The sequence below is a fragment of the Elaeis guineensis genome, chromosome 5, assembly GCF_000442705.2.
Source record: "Elaeis guineensis isolate ETL-2024a chromosome 5, EG11, whole genome shotgun sequence".
Classification (NCBI taxonomy): Eukaryota; Viridiplantae; Streptophyta; class Magnoliopsida; order Arecales; family Arecaceae; genus Elaeis; species Elaeis guineensis.
The window spans coordinates 4,977,039-4,999,626 of NC_025997.2; the positions used below are offsets into that span (position 1 = coordinate 4,977,039).

Genomic DNA, 22,588 nt, shown 5'->3' on the forward strand with positions numbered 1-22,588 from the left:
TTGGTAAATGAAAAAGAATTTTCTGAAATCAAGTTTAGAATTACAGGACATAAGGGACAGTGGCATTACAATTTCAGATTAGATTTTTGATACCTGGATTGAAGACAAAACCCACATTCACTGATGAAAAAGGCAAACATCATATGCTTGCTTTGACTGAAGCAGAATCATCACATCTACAGCAGTACTAAAGGCCAAGATTATGTAATTGGTGATTTGATTTTTTATGAAAAAGAAAAAGGTTTTGCGTGCTCTTTCTTCATGCTTGCTAAATTTGGTTTAAATTTTTTGAATTTCTAATCATATCCCCAAGTAAAAGAACCATGAGAAGGTAGATAACAAGTTTTCATCCAAGATAACTAGTTTCTGCTGCTCTCTCATTGTGCACAACTGTCGTTTCCAACTCAGGAAAATTCAGAATAACTTGGGAGCAGTGCGTTTGGAGGAGCTATCGGAGCTCAGGCTGGATAAAGGAATCAACAGAAGCTCTTTGCCCAGAACTACACAAATTTGTGGCATCTACACTCAAGGGAGAACCGAAGAAAATATCCGACTTTGTGATCCTGGGAGCTCGTTCTATTGCAATAGCCTCTTGGATCTCCTTGAGCACTTCTGATATCGATGGCCTATTTCCTGTTTGTGGGTCAATGCACTTGACTGCCACTTCAGCAATCTTCCACACAGACTGAATATCATTGTAATCATTCTGCAATGAAGGGTCGATGATAGCCTCAATTTCTCCACTCTGATAATAAAACTTTGCCTGCAGATGAATGTTCATAGGGATTAGAGTTTTGTTGAAGAAAAAGAGGTACACCTCACAAGGCCTGGAAAAAACATGGAGAAATTTCTTATTCTGCTTATGTAACATGCAGGAATAAGAAAACCTGCACTCATCAACTGCCAAAGCTGCCCTAGATTTAATAACTAAGCAAGCATATGATCTTCATTTGCAGTAGATATAGCATAATTTGGTCCATGACAAGATGAAAGTGGATAAGTGGACTAACCCATTGGCCTATATGATAAATGTTTTCGCCAAAATTTGTGGTAGATATTGGAACTTGACCTGAAATCAGCTCGAGGAGAATAACACCAAAACTGTAAATGTCACTTTTCTCTGTTAATTGCTGAGAGGTGCAGTACCTACACATATTAATAATTAATCATCAATAATGATTAAGGCAGAAAAATGTGAAGATCTTTGATAAACTGCAGTCCTCGGTTTGTTTGTGCTTGCATTATTGCAAAAAATGCTTAATTTCCTGGGAACAATAACTGTACTGAAGAATAACACTAATCCAGGCACAACCTGTGGGATGACAGAAATTAACAGGATTTTTCTTTGGTGGTACAAGCACTATGGCTCATCTATTATTAGCAAAAGGATATGATGTGCTATTTATGAGGGGACAGGACCTTACACAGGGTCTAAATACCCCAAAGTTCCCTGGACACCCGAGACATGGGATTCATCCACTGCAGGTTTTGAGAGACCAAAATCTGAGACCTTTGCTCTCATGTCCTTGTCAAGAAGAATGTTGCTGGTCTTCAGATCCCTATGGATGACAGCTGGAAAACAGCCTGTGTGAAGGTACTCAATCCCTGGCAAATGTTTCAGAATACTGATAATTGTTATGTTTTATGGAAAAAGGAGCTTATATTAAATTCTTGATTATTTGAATATTCAAACCTTTTGCAGCATCCTCGGCAATCTCCAGTCGCTTAATCCAGCCAATATGCCTTTCCTGAGTTAAGGTTCCTGTGAAGTTGATAAACAGATTATTTTGTTTCTGAAACATTTTCAAATAAACCAGCATGAGACTTACCATGAAGGTGCTCTTTTAAAGTTCCATTATGCATAAACTCATAAACAAGGATGCTCTTTCCTTCTTGCTGGCAGTAACCAAGAAATACTACTAGGTTCCTGTGATGTATCCTTGAAAGCAGAGAGACCTAAAATAGTAGTCATCAGTTGCAATAAGGGAGAAAATTAAGATAAATAATGACTGCATGCCAAACAACAGAAATATCAGGGTACTCACTGTTGTCCTAAATTCTCCCTCAACAGAAAGATACAAATAAATGCATTAGTGTCTATAACTATAAACATTACTGTAGTATTCAAGGAGTTAGCTCTTTAAGCTGGCATCACCAACAACATCACGTTCAATTAGTGTCTGCAGTATATCCAGTTGAAGGCCAATACAAATATAAGATGATAGGCTTTGAATATTTAAACATACAAAAGTTTTGGCAGGTTGTTCAAACGTTGACTTGAGGTAAATGTTTATCACTAGTGGCATCTCTTATAAAGCTAACAGCTGTTTATCAATAAGGATTAATAAGAGCAGTATGCTTGGACACTGAGGACTCATTTGGTTGACGGAAAGTAGAGAGGGGAAAGACACTTCGTGGGAAGTGGAGAAAGAGTCTCTTGTTTAGTTGGAGTTTTAAGAAGAGAGAAAGTGAAAAAAATATTTCCCATAGGAAGTCACTTCCCACATTTCATGGGAAGTGAAAACCCATGGGGGAAGTAGGTTTTCGTACTTCTCATGACATAGGAAGTGGTGGTACTTTTTTCTTTTCTAAAATATCCTTTTAAGATCCATAGCTAAAATTTAGTAAAATATCAATGGATGGTTAGAATGAAATACTGAATAATAATATAATATTATATTAATATTATCCTAATATTTATATAAATATAATATTTATATTTATTATATTTTAATATTTACATTAATATTATATTTATATCTATATTAATATATTTATTAAATTAAAATATTCATATTATATTAATATAATATTAATATATTAGTATTATATTAACACAATAAATTATTATGGTCCAATGTTATATTATAATATATTAATATTATATTTATATTAATATGAATATAATATTTATATTTATATAAAGTTTATGAATAAAAATGTATGGTTTTATATCTACTAAGGATATAATAGGTATTTTACACAGTTTTTTCAGAAAAATAGGTGCTCATCCAAACATAAGCTACTTTATAATAAGTCATCTTCCTATTGTCAACCAAACATACCAAAATCCTATTCCCAGAAAGTAATTTTCTGGGAAAAAAAGTTCTTCCCGTGAACCAAACGAGTCCTGAGGCAAAACCTAGTTATTTAGCACCATATTAACAACTTCTATGTAAAATTTACTTTTCATGATACCTAGTAATTGAAATATGATGCTTATGAAAACATATATCTAGAGCAACTGCAATGCATGTAAAATCAAAATATGCCTCGCTTGCAGTGAAACATCTAAATAACAAGGATTGAAGGACCCGTGCATGTTGGCCATATACCATACCGTATCCGTAGGGTACCAACAATACTGATATGCCTCTCGGTACCAACACATGGTCCATCACCTCATTAGCGCTGTGCCAGCACCAAGAAGCATAGAGTATGCCAAGTACCAATACAATTACTGGTGCGGGGGATAATATATTGCATAAATTGATTGGACTAAAGCTCTGCATGTGTAAAGTTACCTCGTTCGAGAATTGTCGATTCTCCTGGTAAGAATCATTTCTAAGAACTTTGACTGCAATTTCCTTTTCATCTTTCATCTTTCCATAATATACGGTTCCAAAACCTCCAGAACCAATTTTCTTGGAGAAGTCCTTGGTAGCTTCTTCAATATCAGATAACGTATACTTGTGGGCTGTTTTTGTGGCAAGTTCATTTGCAGGAGAATGTGGTTTTTGAGGTGGCAGGACACTGGTAAGATCATCTGAATAGAAAAGTTTTATACTTTTATAGGTGTATATTAACTTATAGCCAGAACTGAAAAGATTGAGTTTTATTAAGTTATACCTTCCTCTGAATAAAACTTCCTTCTCTTGCACACTAGCAAGTAGACAACTACAGCTACAAGAATCACAGATGCTCCAACCACAGAGCAGATAACAATTATAATGTAATTAAGTTTGTTCCTTTCCACTCGAAGATGCATGTTTCCTGAGAAACTAAACATACATGATTGAAAAAAGTTCCCAAATTAGCTCAGAACAAACTGCACTGATTAAAATGAATTATGAGCTGTTGAAATAGGTGAAAATACAAAAGAGATTGTCTGGGGCATATATTGAAATATTCCAGAAACACACAAATGCAGCAAGAGTGCTTGTATGTGTCAAAAATCACATCTAACAATCAATATCAACAAAAATCAAAACAAAGTGAAAAGAAACTCCACATCTATAAATACATGTTGTATATGTTTCTTTAGCCACTGAACATGGGTTTTTTTGAGTAAAACATATTTAAAAGTTAAACATACATAGGATGGTTTATTTGTTTGGAAATAAATTGTGTATCTTTTGTTTATATGTTATGCTCATGCTTGTACCAACATTTCATTTTTTTGTTTTTTCCCTTTTAAAAGATAAACCCAACACTCCTGTAGAATTCAGAGATGTGGGGCCAAACCAAACGCCACATCCTGTAGAATTCAGAGATATGCGGCCAAACCAAACCCTGATTCAGGAAACTTTAGTCGGCACAGTATCATTCTGAGGAGAGTCCATTATAATCTATCTAAAATTACAGGCAAAAAAAGAAGAGAACCTATTTTCAAAAAGCCTCTTTATATGTCTGATATTACACAGTATTTCAATTATCTCTAAATTTTTCTCAGTTTAATTATTGGATACTACAACCGGATTAAGATAGGTTCAGCCATGGCTTATTTGAAAGAAATTCTTTAAATTCCTGCCTCCCAGTAGCCACACTCTGTAGTTGTTGCAATACGGATGTTTTGGCAGTGCTCCAACACATCAAAGCACACTGGGCAAGAAGTTTCTTTTCATTCTCTTTTGTGCATTGCTCTATAGATGTATTGCATCTTGCAATAGAAAATCCACACACACTGCAGCAATATGAAGTAGCAGGCAATTGTACATGAGAAAGTTTTAAGTCCCCATATAAGAAGGCTGATCTGATAAATATATTGCCAGCATAATGCTTCTGTTAATTATCAAAAAAGCATATGTTATTGGAGGGCATAATTGATACTACAGGAAAACATAAAGGAGAAGAAAAGTAATCATGAACTAATGGATGAAATTAAGGGGGAAACATTTTCCAAAGCTGAAAAGCAGGCAATGATAACAGCAAAACTATGTGGGGAACTTCTGGGATATGCATGATAATCATATGGAACTGCTAAAAACCTAGTCTTCATGCTTCCAACATGTTCCTCTGCTATTATTTCCCAGCATTTCAATAAGTTTTCTAGTTCTTTTCATTCAGTTTGCATGTGTTCCCTCTCATGTTTTCCAACATTTCCCATAAAAATGAGCTGAATTTGATTTTCAAATGCATTTCCCAAGAAATGTAAGTGGTATAAGAGATGAGTTTTTGGATGGCTCCATTGGAGGGCTGTACTAGGTGATGATGGTAGAAGAAACCTTCACATACTAAATTGCTGATGAGTTCCTTGACACTCAGATAACAGGACCTAAGTATCTAAAAGGAGAAAATAATCATATAGATAATGATAAAGCTCACATCAGTGCCCCAGCTCAACCCACCACTTCCCAATATTCACAATATTTTCTCCTAGACATTGTTCGTAAGCCTATCATATTCAAAATATAAAATTTCCAAATTACTAAAGCATGCGGTCATAAACATGCAATCAAAAGTTTCCAAGATACTTTTTATGTGCCCATGATATAAATTACCATAACCATTAACATAAACTGCTGTCAGTAATCAATTTATGACTTCACATCATATGCCTTCAAGTATATATAGAAACTTATCGATACGATCATAAACTTATTATAAGACAGTCAGCTCAGTTTTGCATCTTGCACCTATGTAAGCGACCAAGATAATTTTGTATGACATAAAAGATGTTAGGGAAAACAAGTAAATCTATGGCAACCCCATAAATGTACCATGTATGTGATACGTGGTACATTTAAATGCCATCCATTTCTATTCGTCAACATGTATTGCATACATGGTAAAAAGTCAGAACTATATCATTACACAAACAAATAAACATAACAAATTTTATGTTTCAATTGTAATTGTCATCTGCTTTCACTCTTGCCATATCATGTGGTGTTCAGAAACATATATGAAGTTGCATGCACTATTTTGTCAATGCAGAGCAAGTAGTAACCCACTTAAAAGCAATATTTTTGCTGAGAAGACCACGAGGCACAGTTCCAGACAGCATATTATTTTGCACATACCTGCAACAATCAATTTTGAGAAAGTGATTAGATCTCCCATTCAATATAATGGACAGCATGATTAGAAGTACATACACACACAGAGAGGGAGACAGAAACAGAGGGGAGGCAAGAGAGAGAGTGGAGTTTTTTTATCAGGGAACCATCACAAATTCATTGCCAACAGGTCAATGTTATTCAAAAAAAAAGAATCTCAGAATTGTAAACACGATTCAATTTCTTAACGATAGAGAAATTACTTAAAGATAGCGTAATGCCACTAAAATTCAAATGAACACCATTCATTTTAGAGAAAGCATTAAAGTATTCTTTCAAGAGTAAATGCATGATAGAATCTGTTGAGCAATATCCCGATATAAGACTTACAATTCCCTTAGGTTCGGTAGGTCCACCAAAGATGAAGGCAGCTCACCAGTTAATTGATTGTTCTCAAGGTGACTACATCAAACAAAAACATGTTTTCGCTAAGCATATTAAAAAAAAAAAAAAAAAGAGATAAAGCTACCAAATGGTTAATTTCTCACATTGTCTTCAGATTTAAGCATCCGCCAAAATCGGGTATTGGACCAGTAAGCATGTTACTGTCAAGCCATCTGCAATTACAGAATTGGCAATGATTACGGAGGAGGATCATGGTTGAAAAAGGATAGATCATGAAGGCACGCGTGCGCACACACCCCTTTGGATAAAGGAAAAAAGAACTACTCAAATCTTACAGCTCAACTAGGCCTGAAAGATTCATCAGTTCTGAAGGTATATTCCCTGTCAAATTCTTCCCTGACAAATAACTGATTTATATACCAAAATACATTAGATTAGACTTGGATAGAATATTTTAGTAAATATTGGAGATAAGCATATATATCGTAATATAGGTCAATCAAGATAAGATTCAAACTATGAAAGTTAGAACCAAGGGAAAATAAGCCCCTGAACCATAAAGAAATAGAAACAAGGGTACTGATTTTGTTCAATACACTGAAATTATTCTTGGCTGTGGATCTGAACTGCATTTCACCCAAGACCATGGAGTTGGTAGACATGGGTCCCCACCTTCTTGAGCCCAAACTGCAAGCTGGTAGTGTGATGTAAAACCTGCCACGACAGGTGCTGCAATACCACAAAAGATTGTCAGGTGCAGTTAATAAAAGAAAACAATTCAGATGATAAAAGGACACAATTTAGACAGACCTGACAAAACAATATTTAAGCTTACCATCTTGGGAGCCATAATTTATCTGCAGATACTTGTATATCTCCAAAGCATTCAAGATTGGTCCCCTGGATGAGTCATTTGTTTTCATAAATGCAAAAGAGAAGACGAATGGTAGGGATATGTTATAGTATCCTGGTTCATACAACCGATATTTCCCGGAGCATTTTCTTCAACATTGACTGTGGGTTTACTAACATCCTTATTTCCCGGAATAGCTAACTTAAATTTCCTTGTTTCATTTGAGCCAAAATCCTCAATCTCCGCAAAGTATGAGAATGCCCAACCAAACCCTGGAAAACCGTCCAAGTTTAGGCGATAAGTTAAGGTTCCATTTTGACCCACTACAGCTGTCTGCATCACCTTTTGAGGTGGTCTTTCACCAATGTTAACATCTACAGGTATTGTTGTTGATACTTTTTCGGTTCCAGGGGCAACATCAACAAGGTAGTTTGCCCTCCTCAAAGAATCGGATTCCCATATTCTATCAAATGGATCATCTGGATACCTGAAAGAAAAACAGCAGCAGAATTCAAAAAACCTTGATGTTCCACAACATAATGACAATGCAAGGGGTACGAGGAGGATGTATGATGGCCAAAGCATAAACAGAACTAGAAGAAAATAATGCCACTCTCTGGATGCTTGATTTTAGAAACTTATCCAAGTCTTAAAGTGTAATTTTTTTTATGCTCAATTAAAATTCTTACTCGATCTAAAATTGCTTTTTTTTTTTCAGTTCAAACAGATGACAGAAATTTGACTGCCAGGTTGACATCAGATGATAGAGGTTTTCCAGAGTAAAGTTCTTCATTTAATTTGGAAGTGTTTGTTTTTTTCAGTTTTAAAGAAGATGGACCTTTGCTGCCAGGTCCATCATCATATGATAAATATTTATTCCAAGCTGCAATGACATTATTAGGATCTTGTATTGTATTAGTAATCTTGTATTTCCTCTATACTGCATTAGAAAAAATATATCTGATTTCTGAAGCTTTACATTTTCGGTTTCTTCTTTTCTTTTCTTGGTAGGCATATAATCACTTCTTTCTTCATGGGCCCACATATATCCCAAAGATTCGATGATCACTCGACCGGGCAGGAACATTTGATTGCTTCAAGTTAATCTTTGAGAGTTTTACAATATTGTGCATGTCAGATCTATGGTTATCATGAATTCTTGGGTTTAAATTGCAAGAGTAAACTCTTTCCAATTCAAGGGTTTTGGGGTGCATGATATGGAGCACAGACATCATATGCATAAGAGAGTATTTATGTGATTTAGAAACCTACATAGCAGTAATCTTTTTTCAGTCTATCCATTCTTGGGCACAGCTATATTACATGACTATGATAAATAAGCATTGTCATGTTCATCACAATCCAGATAGGAAGCATTAACGTGACATGCCTATCAAACTAATGCATGATTTATTGTATAGCCAGATCAGTAGGGTAATTCTAGAGAATTTTAAGCAATGGGTGTTTTTCAAAGTAGATGCCAACAGAATGTCCTGGATTTCAGATAGTAGAGGACAGGTGCAGACTAATACCATCCTTATTCTTATCTTACATCTTAGGTAAACACACCCACAGGCCGCAACATGATCATATAGAAGAGCATCCACTTTGAAGTCACAAACCATTTCGGTAAAGTAGGATGATCATGGAGCATTTGCATCATCTTTTGACGCATGTAAACATCGAAATCAATTTCTTCAACAGGGTAATGTATTAAAAACCAAAAGGAATATCTGAAAAACAGAAGTCAATGACTGTGAAACAGATCTTAAAGCATGAACAAGGAATACCTGACAGACTCATTAGTCTCTGCACCAAAATTTGTTCTTGCAGAGAGGCTCATAAAGAACTGAGTTTCATAATCTGTATGATAAAGTGAATTATTGAACTGTCGAAGCTCGAGGGCAGAAATAAATGGCTGTCCAGTTGTAGCATTAGATAGACATACACTAATTTTAGGAGAAGAAGCCAACAAAACCAACTCCTGTCTTATTATGGTGTCTGCATCATAGATAACAATGGTTGACCAATGAGTTGCCCCAATTGAGATGTCAAATTTCGGATAAACATTACTGTTATCAAAGTTCCCATACAAGAAGCTTGCTCGTACAAGATATCGAGTTCTGGTTATCACATCCAATGTGTAACAGTACTTTCTACCATCTGCGGGGAAGTAACGTACAGTTGTAAATTGTCTACGGGTCTCATTTGGAACTGATATGTTAGCTGTTTCACCAAAACTAAACTGATTGTCTGCAGTCCACTCAAGACCAAGATCATCTGTATGATTCTGTGTACCTCCACAGTCCAGACTAAAAAAACCTGCCACATGTAAAGCACGCAAATAAATTATTTCTTAGAAGAAAAAGATGTTGTTTATCTTTGTTCAGATACATCTAACTAGAAGCTAGTTACTTACAGAGAAGGGAAAAAAAAGCTTTCAATAAATAAATATGACTCAATGAAATAGGACTGTGAGACATATGCTAAGGTGACAGGCAGACAGCATATGAGAAATTGAGGGAAAAAAATCAGCAGTATAGAGAATTTTAAAAACAAGTGTGCACATAGAGATGCCAACAACTGTTAGCAGCAGTTGTTGGAACCTCACACTTACGGGCTTTCCCTTCTGGAGGTCCAGGGTTCAAAACTTGGGTTGCTAAGATATAATTTATATATATATATATATATATATATAGAGAGAGAGAGAGAGAGAGAGAGAGAGAGAGAATGGTGGTCATCAATTGCCTCAGTGTTATAACATCCATTATTACTAGAGGAAGACACACTTATTGTTGGTCAGACCACTTATGCAATTTATATTCATATAAGCTGCAAATGACAAAGGAAGTAAGACTACTCTTTTCTAAATTGCAACAAGACTAGATTTTCAATGTACTAATGATGACTTGCTAAGTAAACCAAGTTTCAAATTTTCAGAATTATTATACCTTCAGAAGAAACAAATTTAGACTGCGATTTTTGCATGTCAGGGTCATAGACATATTTTGTGGATTAATACTACTCAACATTTGAATATAGAACAATGATCATCCTTATTGGATTATTACTGAACAAGCACGAGACCATGCTCCAGATTGTCTTGAGTGCATTCACTGTCACAACATAATGATGACAACAGAAGTCGCCAGGATAATGAAACCCGAAAAGGTGAATTATTGCATCAGAACCATCAATTTGTATTAAGAAAGACAAACTAAAAGTCCAGAGAAGTGATCCTTATCTTTCCACATCTCACCAGCAGATCCAACCACAAACAATCCATACAACATATTGAAAAAAAGAAAAAAAATCCTAATAATCTTATAGAATGATACATCATAACATAACTTACCTGGCATCTGAGCATTAGAAACAGAGAAAAGAACTAGATGGAGAAAGAGGAAGAGGAGAATATTCGCCATTGATGGAGAGACAAAGCTCCTTCACTTAGTCCCAGATCATGAGCTTGGAGTCACAGAGGCGTCCTTTTTTCGCAGTGGTGTTTGTAGAAAAAAAAAAAAAAAAAACTAGAGTGAAAAGATAAAGCCTGCAAAGAGTCGGAAGTGGGAAGGAGTTCAATTCCCTGCGGTGAGAGGGCGATTTTGCCCTTTATAAAGAGAAAAGGGCACGTGGCGCCCTCAAACCGATGACCCGGGATCTTCTTTGACGGGGCGGTGACCGGATCAGATCGTCCCCGACCGAGTCTCGCTCCAGCCTCAGGCCTTCCAGCTGCTTCGATCTTGTTCCGGAGTCCAGACACCGACATGGTGAGCTCACCGCACCTCCTCCTCGTTTGTTTCACAGCGCGAGGGGCACAGGGAGTAGTGTGATGGTTGGGGATTCCTTTTGATATTTAAATTTTTAATAGTTTGGAGTCATTATGCTAGATAGGGTCACACTCGGGTCCAATTTATAAGTTGTCCACTTTTTTTCAGATGGAAGGGTTGGTTCTTTTTATTCCGTGCAATTTGCCTATTTTAAGATCTTGCACCTAATGACACCTGTATTCTAATTGCTTCTTAGCCATTCCAGCAACTCTATCAATTTAATTGGCACACAAAGTTGACCGATCCAGAATAAACACAAATTTCTAGATTGCAATATGATTTTCTGATGGAAATTATTCATTTTTGACGACAAGAATGGTTGAGCCTAATAAAATATGTCCACTCAATTAGAGTAAAATAGGTCTACCCAATTGGGTCAAAAAGTGCCACTTTGTCTGAACAAATAAACTCGAATCTATGACCTCAAGAAAAAGGAGAAGAGGGGTGTGACAGATGAGGCATTGTGGAGTTTATGCCTGGGAACATTTTATTAACAATGGAACCTCTGGGTTAACATTTTATTGGAGTGGCTCGCCTCCAGCAAAGATGAGATGGGCCTTGCTGGATGGAACATTTCAATATAGCTATAAAGTGAAAAGTAACAACGGCTGGCGGATGGCCCCAGAATATTGATGCCCCTTTTGAGATGGTTGCCTCTCATGAACAATATCCTGGCAGTTTGCCACCACAAAGAACAACAAGAGAGAACATGAGGTGGGCCAGGGAGGAGGGAGGTTGAGGAGAACAGCTTCCTTCGAGGTTAAGTTTCATTCATAATATAAAGTCATCTACTTATAAATCCGATTTAGATATTTATTTATCTTTATAATCAGGTCTCTCAAGGGTTTGGTTAATGGATGTTGCTACCATGAAAAGGTGATCGCACTTTGATGGATCTAGAGAACTTTGGCCACCATCTGAGATGCATGGCTTTTTGTGAGCGCCTTTAAGACGGCGACATTTTGTCATGCGAACAAACTCCAAAACCAAGCAGTCCTCGTTGGACCCCTACTGGTGCACTCCTTTGAATACAACAATCCAATTATTGGAGAAGAGGGGACCCTTGGTGCACTAATTATTGTCTTTAAAGACTAATAAATCCATTTATCGTCCTTCGTTATTCGCTCACGAGGCCTAGGACGACTCAGCTTCATGTAAATTTTGCAGCCCTCTCACTTCTTCTAACATATTTTATTTGGAGTTCACCACATTAAGTTTCTACCGCCAATTTCTCAAAAGCCAGGTTGAAACAGCACGGAAGCAAATTTACTGGGAAATTCCAGGGGAAAGTTCAGGCAGCACAAAGAGTGGCCTCTGCGTCTGCAAAGAAAAGAAATTATCCCATCAGTGGAACAAGCTTAATTTTGGCAAAGAACTGGACTAATAAACTAGATAGTGTACGGTGGAAAAGAACAAATCTTTTGAAATAAGCTAATTTTGCAGCTATCTTCAGGACTTTATACGATCATCACCATCTTATGTTTTTCGGGTTTCGACATCTCCTATCCTTCATCAGAGTTGTTTGAACATCTACAATAAGAACTTCTGATGGGACCTGGTGTTCTGCTGCTGGTATGATGGCACCCATTTAGAATGAGCACCTACTGTAGTGTACAGCATCACATAGACGTATTTAAGCTTGGCAGAACAGCTGATGGGCCTGCTCCAATTAAACCAGTCTTGTTGGCTCTGTAAGACATAAATCAGGTAATATGGAAATATTCTGAACGAAATTGAAGATGCCACAGTAAACTGCAGTCTCATACTATGAGATTCAGAAATGAGAAAAGGTCAACTAATAATGGTTGGGTCAAAGAATTTTTAACATTTCAATATTGAGCAGATTTTTAATACAAATACACTCAGTTATACATAATATTGTCTCACAAATACGTTGACATGCAACTCAGATGTCATATATGCACAAATAAATAACTTCCTCATACACACCCAAATACAAAAGAGAAATCTAAAGATTTCAACCGCCAAAGTCTTCAGGCTCTCGTATATTTACAAACAGCATTCAAATCAGAAAGTTTAAAATGAATTTTTTTTTTTTTTTCAGTAGCCAGACTCTGGGTTGAATGCTAAAGCTTCCTGGTATATCAACTCTTTCATTTGCTCTTCGCTCAAGGCATGCTGCTCAAAGTCGAATGAGAAAGGTTCCATGCAAACAGGTTCATCAGCAATGTCATGTAATCGTTCAAGGTATGGATGAGCTAATGCTTCTTCGACTGCAGAACCATAAGCAAAAAGAATTAAAATAACAACAGAAAGCAATGGATCAACTTTTAAGTAGTCAACGAGTTAAATCCTCACCAAGTACTGTAAGCAGATATGACACAAAAGGGAACCCTATGAAGATGACAGTGATAAAGGACCTAAGATATTCCCATGACAATCACACTCAAAGAAGAAGAAGAGAACGAGGAATCAACAAAACCAACATTATTCACTAGATGGAAAAGGCATAGATATAATTTCACAGTAAAAGAAACTTCCTAAAGTGTTTCCTTTCTTAACAAGTAGTAAAGTGGCTTTCTTTTTCTGGAGAAGCTCACAAATGACATACTAATAAAATACTCTTCAAAAAAAGAAGCTTGCCACTTGTTTTCTTTCACCAGAAAAGTTCTTTGAACTCGTATTTCCAGTTCTCCAAAAACACACAAGACATTGGTTGAGCCCTTCCTTCTGGTTCCTAGACATTATTTTTTGGATGCAATACAACTCATATTTCTGAGCATACACATCAATTCCAACCTCATCTATCTGTCATGGGCTCTGGAAGAGGAGTTTGAATTTCTGATCTTGTGATAAGGAGCAATGTATCATTGGCAGCAAGTATACAAGCAATCAACATGACAACTACCACATCAATATGGCTTTCATTGATGAACTTTTATTTTCAAAACAAGAACAGGCTGCTGAGTCTGAATGTGGTTTTCCATAGGTAGTTAATAACATTTAAGAAAACCAGCCATTATATTTGAATTTAGGCTAATCATTCAGTGAAGCTAACCAAGGTAATGTGAATCACAAAAAGAAGAAGTTGGATCCTTTTCTTTCATTCCTTGGATTCCTTTTAATCTCCATTTATTTAGTTAAAACTATGCCGGAAATATGACCAAGCCTTCTCCCTTGTTTCGTTTGTTGGTGCCCACAATTGGGGGAATTAACAAATATAGCATTAAAAACCTCTTGAAGATGAAGAAAAAGAAAATACCTGTAATTCTTGTGGAGGGATTGAATGTCAACATTCTTTCCACAAGATCAATTGCAGCTGGATTGACATGGGAAAATAGGCTTACAAATGGCTGACGAGGATACTGGGGAAGATGCCTCATATACCTTCTTGCATCTTCACTCCGTAGAAATCCAAGCTCCGCTTCAGTGGGTGTGCCAATGCACTAAAAGAATAAAAGATGTGTCATAAGCATCATCACTAGAAAGAAGTACTTGAACTGTCAAATTATTAACTCCTTTTTATCTTAATACGTTTTTCAAATTCATGAACTCACACTAGCTGGTATTAATCTTACCTCTGTAATTAAACGCATTTGATGCATGTGGTCTCGTCCAGGAAACAGTGGTCTCCTATTCATTAGCTCCATAAAAATGCAGCCTACAGACCATATATCAATGGAAGCGGTATAGTCGGTTGAATTCAGCAGCAATTCTGGTGCTCTGTACCACCTTGTAACTACGTACTCGGTCATGTTTTCATTTTCTGATGTAGGACGTGCAAGACCGAAATCACATATCTTTAGATCGCAGTTTGCATTGAGAAGAAGATTGCTGGGCTTCAGATCTCGATGAATAACATTTGCTGAATGTATGTATTTCAAACCACGAAGGATCTGATACAGAAAGTACTGAATGATTGGCCAGTAGGAAGCCATTCATCAGTTGCCAGGAAATTAGACTTGCAAATGAAACTGGTTTTCTGGGTATAAAATGGAGCAGCATGGACCAGAACCACTACCTGACAATGTTCCTCTGATAAATCTTGATTGGAGCGAATTATATGATGGAGGTCCGTGTCCATAAGCTCAGTTGCAACATACACATCATTAAATGCCTGGGGGATGGGTGGTGGGATTACATCTCGTATTCCTATGACCTGCATCACATAAACAGCATTTAACCAAGATAAGGATCGAGTAAAAGTGGTATGAATATTTCAAATTTAAAATAAAATTGAAAAAAAAAATACTTAAGTGGTGCAAGCTCAGAAAAAAAAGGATCCTTTAATCTATTATTAAAAATTCTGCTGATTTCAGCAGGTCTTAAAATTCTACAAAAAGAGTCATGATTTAGGTGTTTTTTTCTAACTGAATCTAAACCATAACATGAAGCTTTTAATTAGCTTCTCAAATTGCATGTGTCTAAAGAATCTTGGAACGAAAAATGATATAGTTGTACCCATCTGAAAATTTTTAATCCAAATATCGAGTTTTGAGTATCTGCTAAACTGATAGAGCACATAGTTGCTAATTTTAGCTAGTATGTATAAAGGTTGCCAGCATCTTGATATGACTGTCATTTAAATTTATATTTCCAGTACCTCGAACAGAAAATGAAATTGCTCAAGTTCTTAATATTAGAAACTGTTCGATTATTTGCCTAAACAACCTTAGCGTGATATGATGGAAGGTTAACTAGCACACACCTCTTAGAAGAAGTATCCAGAGAATTTTTACTGAATATTAAGAAAGATGATCACACAGAAGCTACTCCTTCATGTTGTGCGTTAGGCAATGAAAACAAAACTAGTTACAAAACAAATGAATCTAGCTCGCAGCATACTAGATGTCCATGCAGTAACAGTCAAATGAAATCCTGGGCAAGCCAAAAGCTAAATCCAGATTAAACAGCCATCAGATTTAGTTCTCAAATATTATTGTCATGAGAGGACAAAGTACTCAATTTCACCGTATCCCCATAGGTAAGCCCACAAATTTCAAGTAGCTGGTTTCAATGATGTGACTTAAGCAGGAGACAGGTCAAGTCTAAGAAACTCCAACATGCCAACCATTTTTCTGAGTTTAATTAGGCTATCCTGATTGTCATTGAAATGCCAAAAATTTTATCTTAGAGTACTCTAATTAAACAACTTCACATATCTAATTAACTACTGCCATAGTCAAAATACACTAGTAGCAGGAGTTGATGATAGCCAGACAACATAAAAGCTTACATAGATACTCATATTATTAGTCTCACAATGAAGGCCACGATATATAATTTGAGGGGGCGTTTGGTTCGTAACCGGAATCAGAATGAGAATAAAAATCAGAATGGCTTGGAATCGGAATTGGAATAGTCAAATCGTCCGAAGCATTTGATTCTTAAACGGAATCAGAATCGAATTAGAATGAAAAATTGAATCCATAGAGAAGAATAGGATTGAGTTCTATATAGATTGATCCATTCTCATTCCACTCCAGAATCAAAATCGGAATGGAACTCCTCCCAACAAACGATTGGAATGGGAGTCACCCATTCCGATTCCAAACCCCCACTCTCCCCAACCAAATACCTCCTGATTGCTACAGGATCTTGCACTCAAGAAACAAATATGACAAACAAGATAGGTTCAGAATTTAGGTTTTATCACTTTTTCTCTCGATAGGTTATATTTAGTAAATCATTGAACATATGCGTTGTCCATGATGTCAGATTCCCTTTTTTCCTTTGTCTCACTTGAAAGGAAGTTCGTGATGTCAGATTCTTCCTGCAGTACCATAAATCACCCTACTATAAACACATACAGAGAACAATCAGATAAGCTATCATATAATAAATTCAATACCAAAGACTGGAGATTAAGCATCAAAAAAAACGACCATCAGATTGATTTTCTAAGGGGAGAGAAAAGATTGAGATAGAAATATCCTCAAGCACCAGAACCATATTCAGAACACAGAAACAAGATTGAAGTTTTGAGCAATATGGTCTATAAAAGGCCACAAAAATTTAACCAAAAAAGAAGGAAAAACAGAAAATTTGTGCTTTAGGAACACTGTAGTATACTTGGGGAAACAATCCGCATGACAAAGTTCCTTACAAATAACTATATGCTGATGGAATTGGCAATCAAGGAAGGCAAAACCAGTGATTATGTAAAACTAAAAGATCTAGAAAAAGTGGCTGCAGCGATCACGTACGTTCTCATGGTCCAAATGTCTCAGGAGCTTGATTTCCCTCAGAGTCCGCTTTGCATCCATGTGATTATCAAATGCGTTGGCGATCTTCTTGATTGCAACCATCTCTCCTGTCTCCGAATTCATCACCGAACTACAAAACAAACCCCCAGAAAAAAAAATTCAAAGTCAACACGCGGTGAAACGATCCAAATTGGAACAGCATCAAAAGCTATTTGGCTTCATAATAACCAACTCTAGTTCATCAGCTATCAATTGCTTTCCAATTATAATTCTTGCGTTGATAAAACTAAAACAGATAAGAATGCACAAGAAAAAAAAATGAAAGACAGGGGTACCAAACGATCCCATATGCGCCCCTTCCAATGGGCATGATGGGAGGCTGATACTTGGCAGTTATCTCGAACAAATTGTTGAATATGTTGTACTGAAGATATCGGCCTCCGTGCGTCGCTACCACCGGGAACTCGGTCGTCGGAGCTCCGTCCATCTCTCAAGATCCCTTTTTTTGGGAAGAGATAAAGAAAACAAAAACTTGCCGGATTTTATGCTGCGAGCTTGTGATCCGCTTCACGGAAGTGGAAATGGGAGGGGTATTTAAGGGGGATATCTGACTTTCTGTTTTTATTTTTTCCCGGAAGGCTCCGTGAAGGATAGGGGAAGCCCGCCCGCCTGGGGAAGTCGTTGGGAGGGGGACTCGGACGGCTGAGATCGCCGCCGCCCCTGGATCAGCGGCAAGAAACCCCTCCCCTTTTGAGACTGACTTGTTTGAATGCCTCCGCGTATTCAATGAGAGATTATTGCCTACATAGCGTGCACCAGAAGTACTCACTCAGCCAATCATGACCGTTGGTTTCTGTGGGTCCCATCTTCAAACGGTTATGATTGGCTGCGTGCTGTCCCGTTGGTTCATGAAGTGCAGGCCATAATTCCTCGCATTGAATGGAGACGATAATTGATTGCTATCTACTTCCCTGGTGCTCGCTTTCCGTCTCGAGTAAAATAACGGATAATTTAGATTTATACATTTTTAATAATATTGTTTTTCTTATTAAAAAAATTTGGCGACCGGAATGGTTTGGCCCAGAGATAACCCCACTCGCATGGAGAAGAAATTTAGGCCGACGTGGAATGGCAGGTGAGAGCGTGTCAGCGGCAAGGAAGTATAAAATCTACGCTATGTAAAAATAATACCATTATAAATATGTATTTCTTGCTTCATATTGATGTAGAGTAGTTGGCTTCAAGAGAAGTATAAGGTTATGAGACAAGAAAGTAGATATTTAAGCGAAGAAGGGAGTGTAAAAATTGAAATGTGAAATCCATTGTGAAAAGCAAAATCCAACACAGAATCTACATGGGATCAGACATACGAGCATCAAATCTTATGTTGTGCTCAAATTTTTATCATCATGGTGATTGATTGAGAGATGCTTTGCGGGTTCCAATGGGTTGAGCACCTAAAATGCAAGGCTTCCACAAAACAAATACTTTTATTGGGTGAAGTAAATTACCTGAATTAATTTGATATTTTTGTTGTCACGGCTCATGGGCGCTGAGAGTATCCAAAATCTAGGTCAGGTTAGATTCACCACAAGATTGCACTAGCGGCCGATGATTATTTCGGCTTAGCAATTTATAGGCTGTGGCCTGCTCCTAGGTCATGATTGGTAGGTAAAACAGAGTCTCGAGGCAAGGTATAAAGAATAAGAATGCTTCAAGCCAATCTCTGACAATTCCGGCTCCTAACCTATTATACCCAATTTAAATGATTGGACTATGATCATGTCGAAATCAAATGCATGTTAACTTGATGAGAGATAGATGGAGAGGACTAAGAGCTAGTTTTGCCCAAATATGGTGCGGCCAATACTTGTAGAAATTGAGGCTGGAGTCCATTAGAAACTAATATTTGGCGGGAAGGTTAGCATCAAAAGAATGGCATTTTCTTTATCTCTAATCTATGAGAAGCATCATTGATTTGATGCATCTTGAAATGCTGGCTCAATTGATTTAATTAAGATTTCATCGTCTGTACGATCTGATTAAAAATAGTCAAAATTTGATCGAACTTGAGAAAATCTGACAAACAGGTCAGATCAGTTGGCCCGATCTAGTTTGATCTTTTTTTTAATTCAAAATTGAGCTCAGACTTTTGAGTTTTCATGCAAGGTGGAACTCTAAGCGGCTCTCATGAGATTTTTTTTTTTTTTTCTTGTGGAGTTTATCAATTCATGTGCTTCTTCTCCGACTGAAATCCTGAGCATTTCTTCCTTGTTCCTTCTATTCTTTGGTCTCTAATGGCCCTCCCTTGTTGATTGTCTTCTCTTCAACAACCAACAATGATGGGGTATGAATGCAAGTGGATGTGAGGCTAAATAATATATTTTTTTTTCTTGTTTTTTTTTCCTTCTCCCTTCTTCATCTTTCATGGCCTTTTCGCTGTGGCTTGCCAAGCCCCTCTCTCTTCCTTACAGCCCCTTAGAAAGAGGAGGCATCATCTCCATGGATATCCAAGTGGTTTAGCCTCAAAAAGATTTCTCACTCACATACATCATCCTATCATCTCACTCCACTTGATGAGGAATTGATGTTCTCTCTTATGAATGTCGATTGCTCATTAGAGAATGTCAATGTGAGTTTCAAAATTATATTTTTCTTCTCATCTTTGCATTGCCAATTATCATTTCGGCCAGTGATCAATTAGAAAATATATTGAATTTTTTTTATTTTTTTCTGATTTTTTTTAATTAAAAAATAATAAATAATAATATAATGATGATATCTTGCCGGCGCCATGGATCCGATGGATTCAATCAATTAAATTGGACATCTTGCTAGTTCGCTATACGTGAACTTTTGAAAATATTGGTCCCGCGGAGCACGCTGATCGCGGGATAGAGTACACAACATCTAATACTGCATTTTGTCCGCTGGCCACGCCGTTGACGGCAAAATACAACACGGTTTCCACATTCCGTATTGCACTTGCCGTGGGGTCTGACCGAAACCGGGAGCCAGTGGACCCAGTCCTCGACGCGTTAGCAACTAGTCTCCAACCATGACTATTTTTTTAGGTACAAAACAAGGAAAACAAATTTTTTAAGCATGGGCTTCTTGATCAGAATATTACATAGGTTTTGTTGCAGATTTATAACTTTGTTGAAGGTTTCTTATGGTCTTGTGCCGGAAATGTGCTTGAAGGACAGAAGTTGACGTGATTGTGTTTAAACTTTATGTGACCATAAATGATGATCCAAGTGCTTGCTTTTGGAAATAATTTTAACTTTCTATGTGGGAAGAATTACTCTTTTTTAGAAATAAAACTGATAATTTTGTAGGCCTAATTCTGGACGACATTTATAGTGCAAGAATATATAAAAACCCTAATTTATAATCTCCATTAAATATTTTATCATCATTAATATATATATATAGTAAATATTTATGCTTGATTAATGAGTTAGAATAAACAACATAGGAGTCCGGACATTTCCTTCTAAATCATATATAACTTTATAATTTGACATATATTAATATATTATGAGTTTTAGGAGATATGTTCCATTGTTCATTTTCTCTTAACGTTGTCACTGATATATTTTGTTGAAAGAGGGTTTTAATTGGTAGACAAATATATTTTGGTGAAAAAATTATTTAGATCTTTCAAAATGTTAATTACATTTTTTTTTTGAAAATAAAAATTATCCTGTTATATCTTACTGTGACATGCTAATATATCAATTTTTGAAAGCAATATTGGATAAATATTGATAAATTTTAATTTGTAAAAAAAAAAAAAAAAAAAAGGAGAAAATGGGGCCGATGTAAATCATAAATTATCACAGCGTGACTTTTTTTTAAAAAAAATAAATCCATTAGATACCTTTTTAGATGTTGAGCCTATATCATTTCGTGTCATAAATTAAATTCTCACAATATACTTCTTATTTTGGTAAAGGGTCTAGTCTACCATATGTTTCTTATTTTGCATAAATAGTGCGCATATCATGGAATGATTAATTAAAAATATACCATAACAATTTTTAAAATACCATACCTTTTAAAGGATGAGAGGGAGAGTAATGTACATTGGGGCTATGAAAATCATTTATTGTCATGTATGCTTTCTCTCATGATCATATGCTATGTAAGAATATTTATTCACGTCTTAGAAGTTTAGTAAAACAATATATTTTAGTTACAACAACCATACATGCAGTACACCCTAGAAGATATTTTTCAAACTTTAGTATGACTCAGATTCATCTAGCAGTCCATATTATATAGTTCCTAATGAAAATAGTTTCAAGAATCTGTCCTCAATTAATCAAATAGTTACAATGATAGCCTTCACATATTTAAATGATACTTCTGTCTTTCAGGGCAATAAATAAATGTAGCAATCAAGCTGGATTATTGGCCATAGCTCTCCAATCATTTTGCTGCAAAAAAAAAAAATAAATAAAATAAAACAGTGGGTAAATGTTGATAGCCTTGATGATCCTAAATTTGACGTTGACCGATTCATTAATTACAATCATTTGTATACAATGGGATGGCAGTGATTGCATGGGCCCTAACGAGTACAAGGGACGATACACTACATGGGACCATACAATTACGGCTTTCACGTTGTACATTGATGCTCATGATTAATCAACCAGCCTTCTCGTGCTTAATGGCAAATTAAAGAGGATTTGAACTTAATTGGTCGAGGACTACTAAAGCTTTGTGCCTTTAGTGCAAGAAAAAAACATGTGAAGTGCGGGATACGAGGAAGTACCTATTATTTGCTATGGAAGTAGCTTTTAAAAGTGAACTCGAAAACTTGTTAATTGCTTATCCAAACTAGACCAAGCTTCAATTTTTCTCGGCCTCATCAATATTATAGACCAAACCCAAGCTTACATCAAGCTTTAGTTAATCACGCCCAAACACATTGCACATATGGGAATTTAAGCCTCTTCCAAGATTAGCTTGGTGGCATAATAAGCCTATTCCTCCAAATTCTCTGAGCAATGGTTGAATAAAACATAAAAATACTCACAAATTGAGATAGCAGGAGATCATATTAATTCTCAAATCCAAATAGTTAAGACCATTTATCTAATATAG

The 22,588-nt window shown here is 36.3% G+C and overlaps 2 protein-coding genes across 2 annotated transcripts; both read right to left on the bottom strand.

Annotated features, from left to right (window-relative positions):
* LOC105044665 (probable LRR receptor-like serine/threonine-protein kinase At1g67720) lies at window positions 1-12,989 on the bottom strand. Its single transcript, XM_010922640.4, is given in 17 exon segments — window positions 1-763; window positions 1,011-1,146; window positions 1,425-1,605; window positions 1,694-1,762; window positions 1,830-1,956; window positions 3,525-3,766; window positions 3,850-4,001; window positions 6,174-6,242; window positions 6,609-6,680; window positions 6,767-6,835; window positions 6,959-7,030; window positions 7,220-7,352; window positions 7,459-7,614; window positions 7,617-7,963; window positions 9,267-9,798; window positions 10,832-12,626; window positions 12,779-12,989. Coding segments are annotated over 16 exon segments (2,742 nt in total). The 5' UTR covers window positions 10,902-12,626; window positions 12,779-12,989; the 3' UTR covers window positions 1-448.
* Window positions 12,990-13,111: 122 nt separating this feature from the next.
* On the bottom strand, window positions 13,112-18,078 carry LOC105044664 (mitogen-activated protein kinase 5). Its single transcript, XM_010922639.4, has 6 exons — window positions 17,809-18,078; window positions 17,474-17,603; window positions 15,289-15,426; window positions 14,846-15,178; window positions 14,530-14,713; window positions 13,112-13,540 (listed from the first exon to the last, which is right to left on the bottom strand). The coding sequence occupies exons 1-6, from the start codon at window positions 17,958-17,960 to the stop codon at window positions 13,368-13,370; spliced, it is 1,110 nt and encodes a 369-aa protein (XP_010920941.1). The 5' UTR covers window positions 17,961-18,078; the 3' UTR covers window positions 13,112-13,367.
* Between the last annotated feature and the right edge of the window lie 4,510 nt (window positions 18,079-22,588).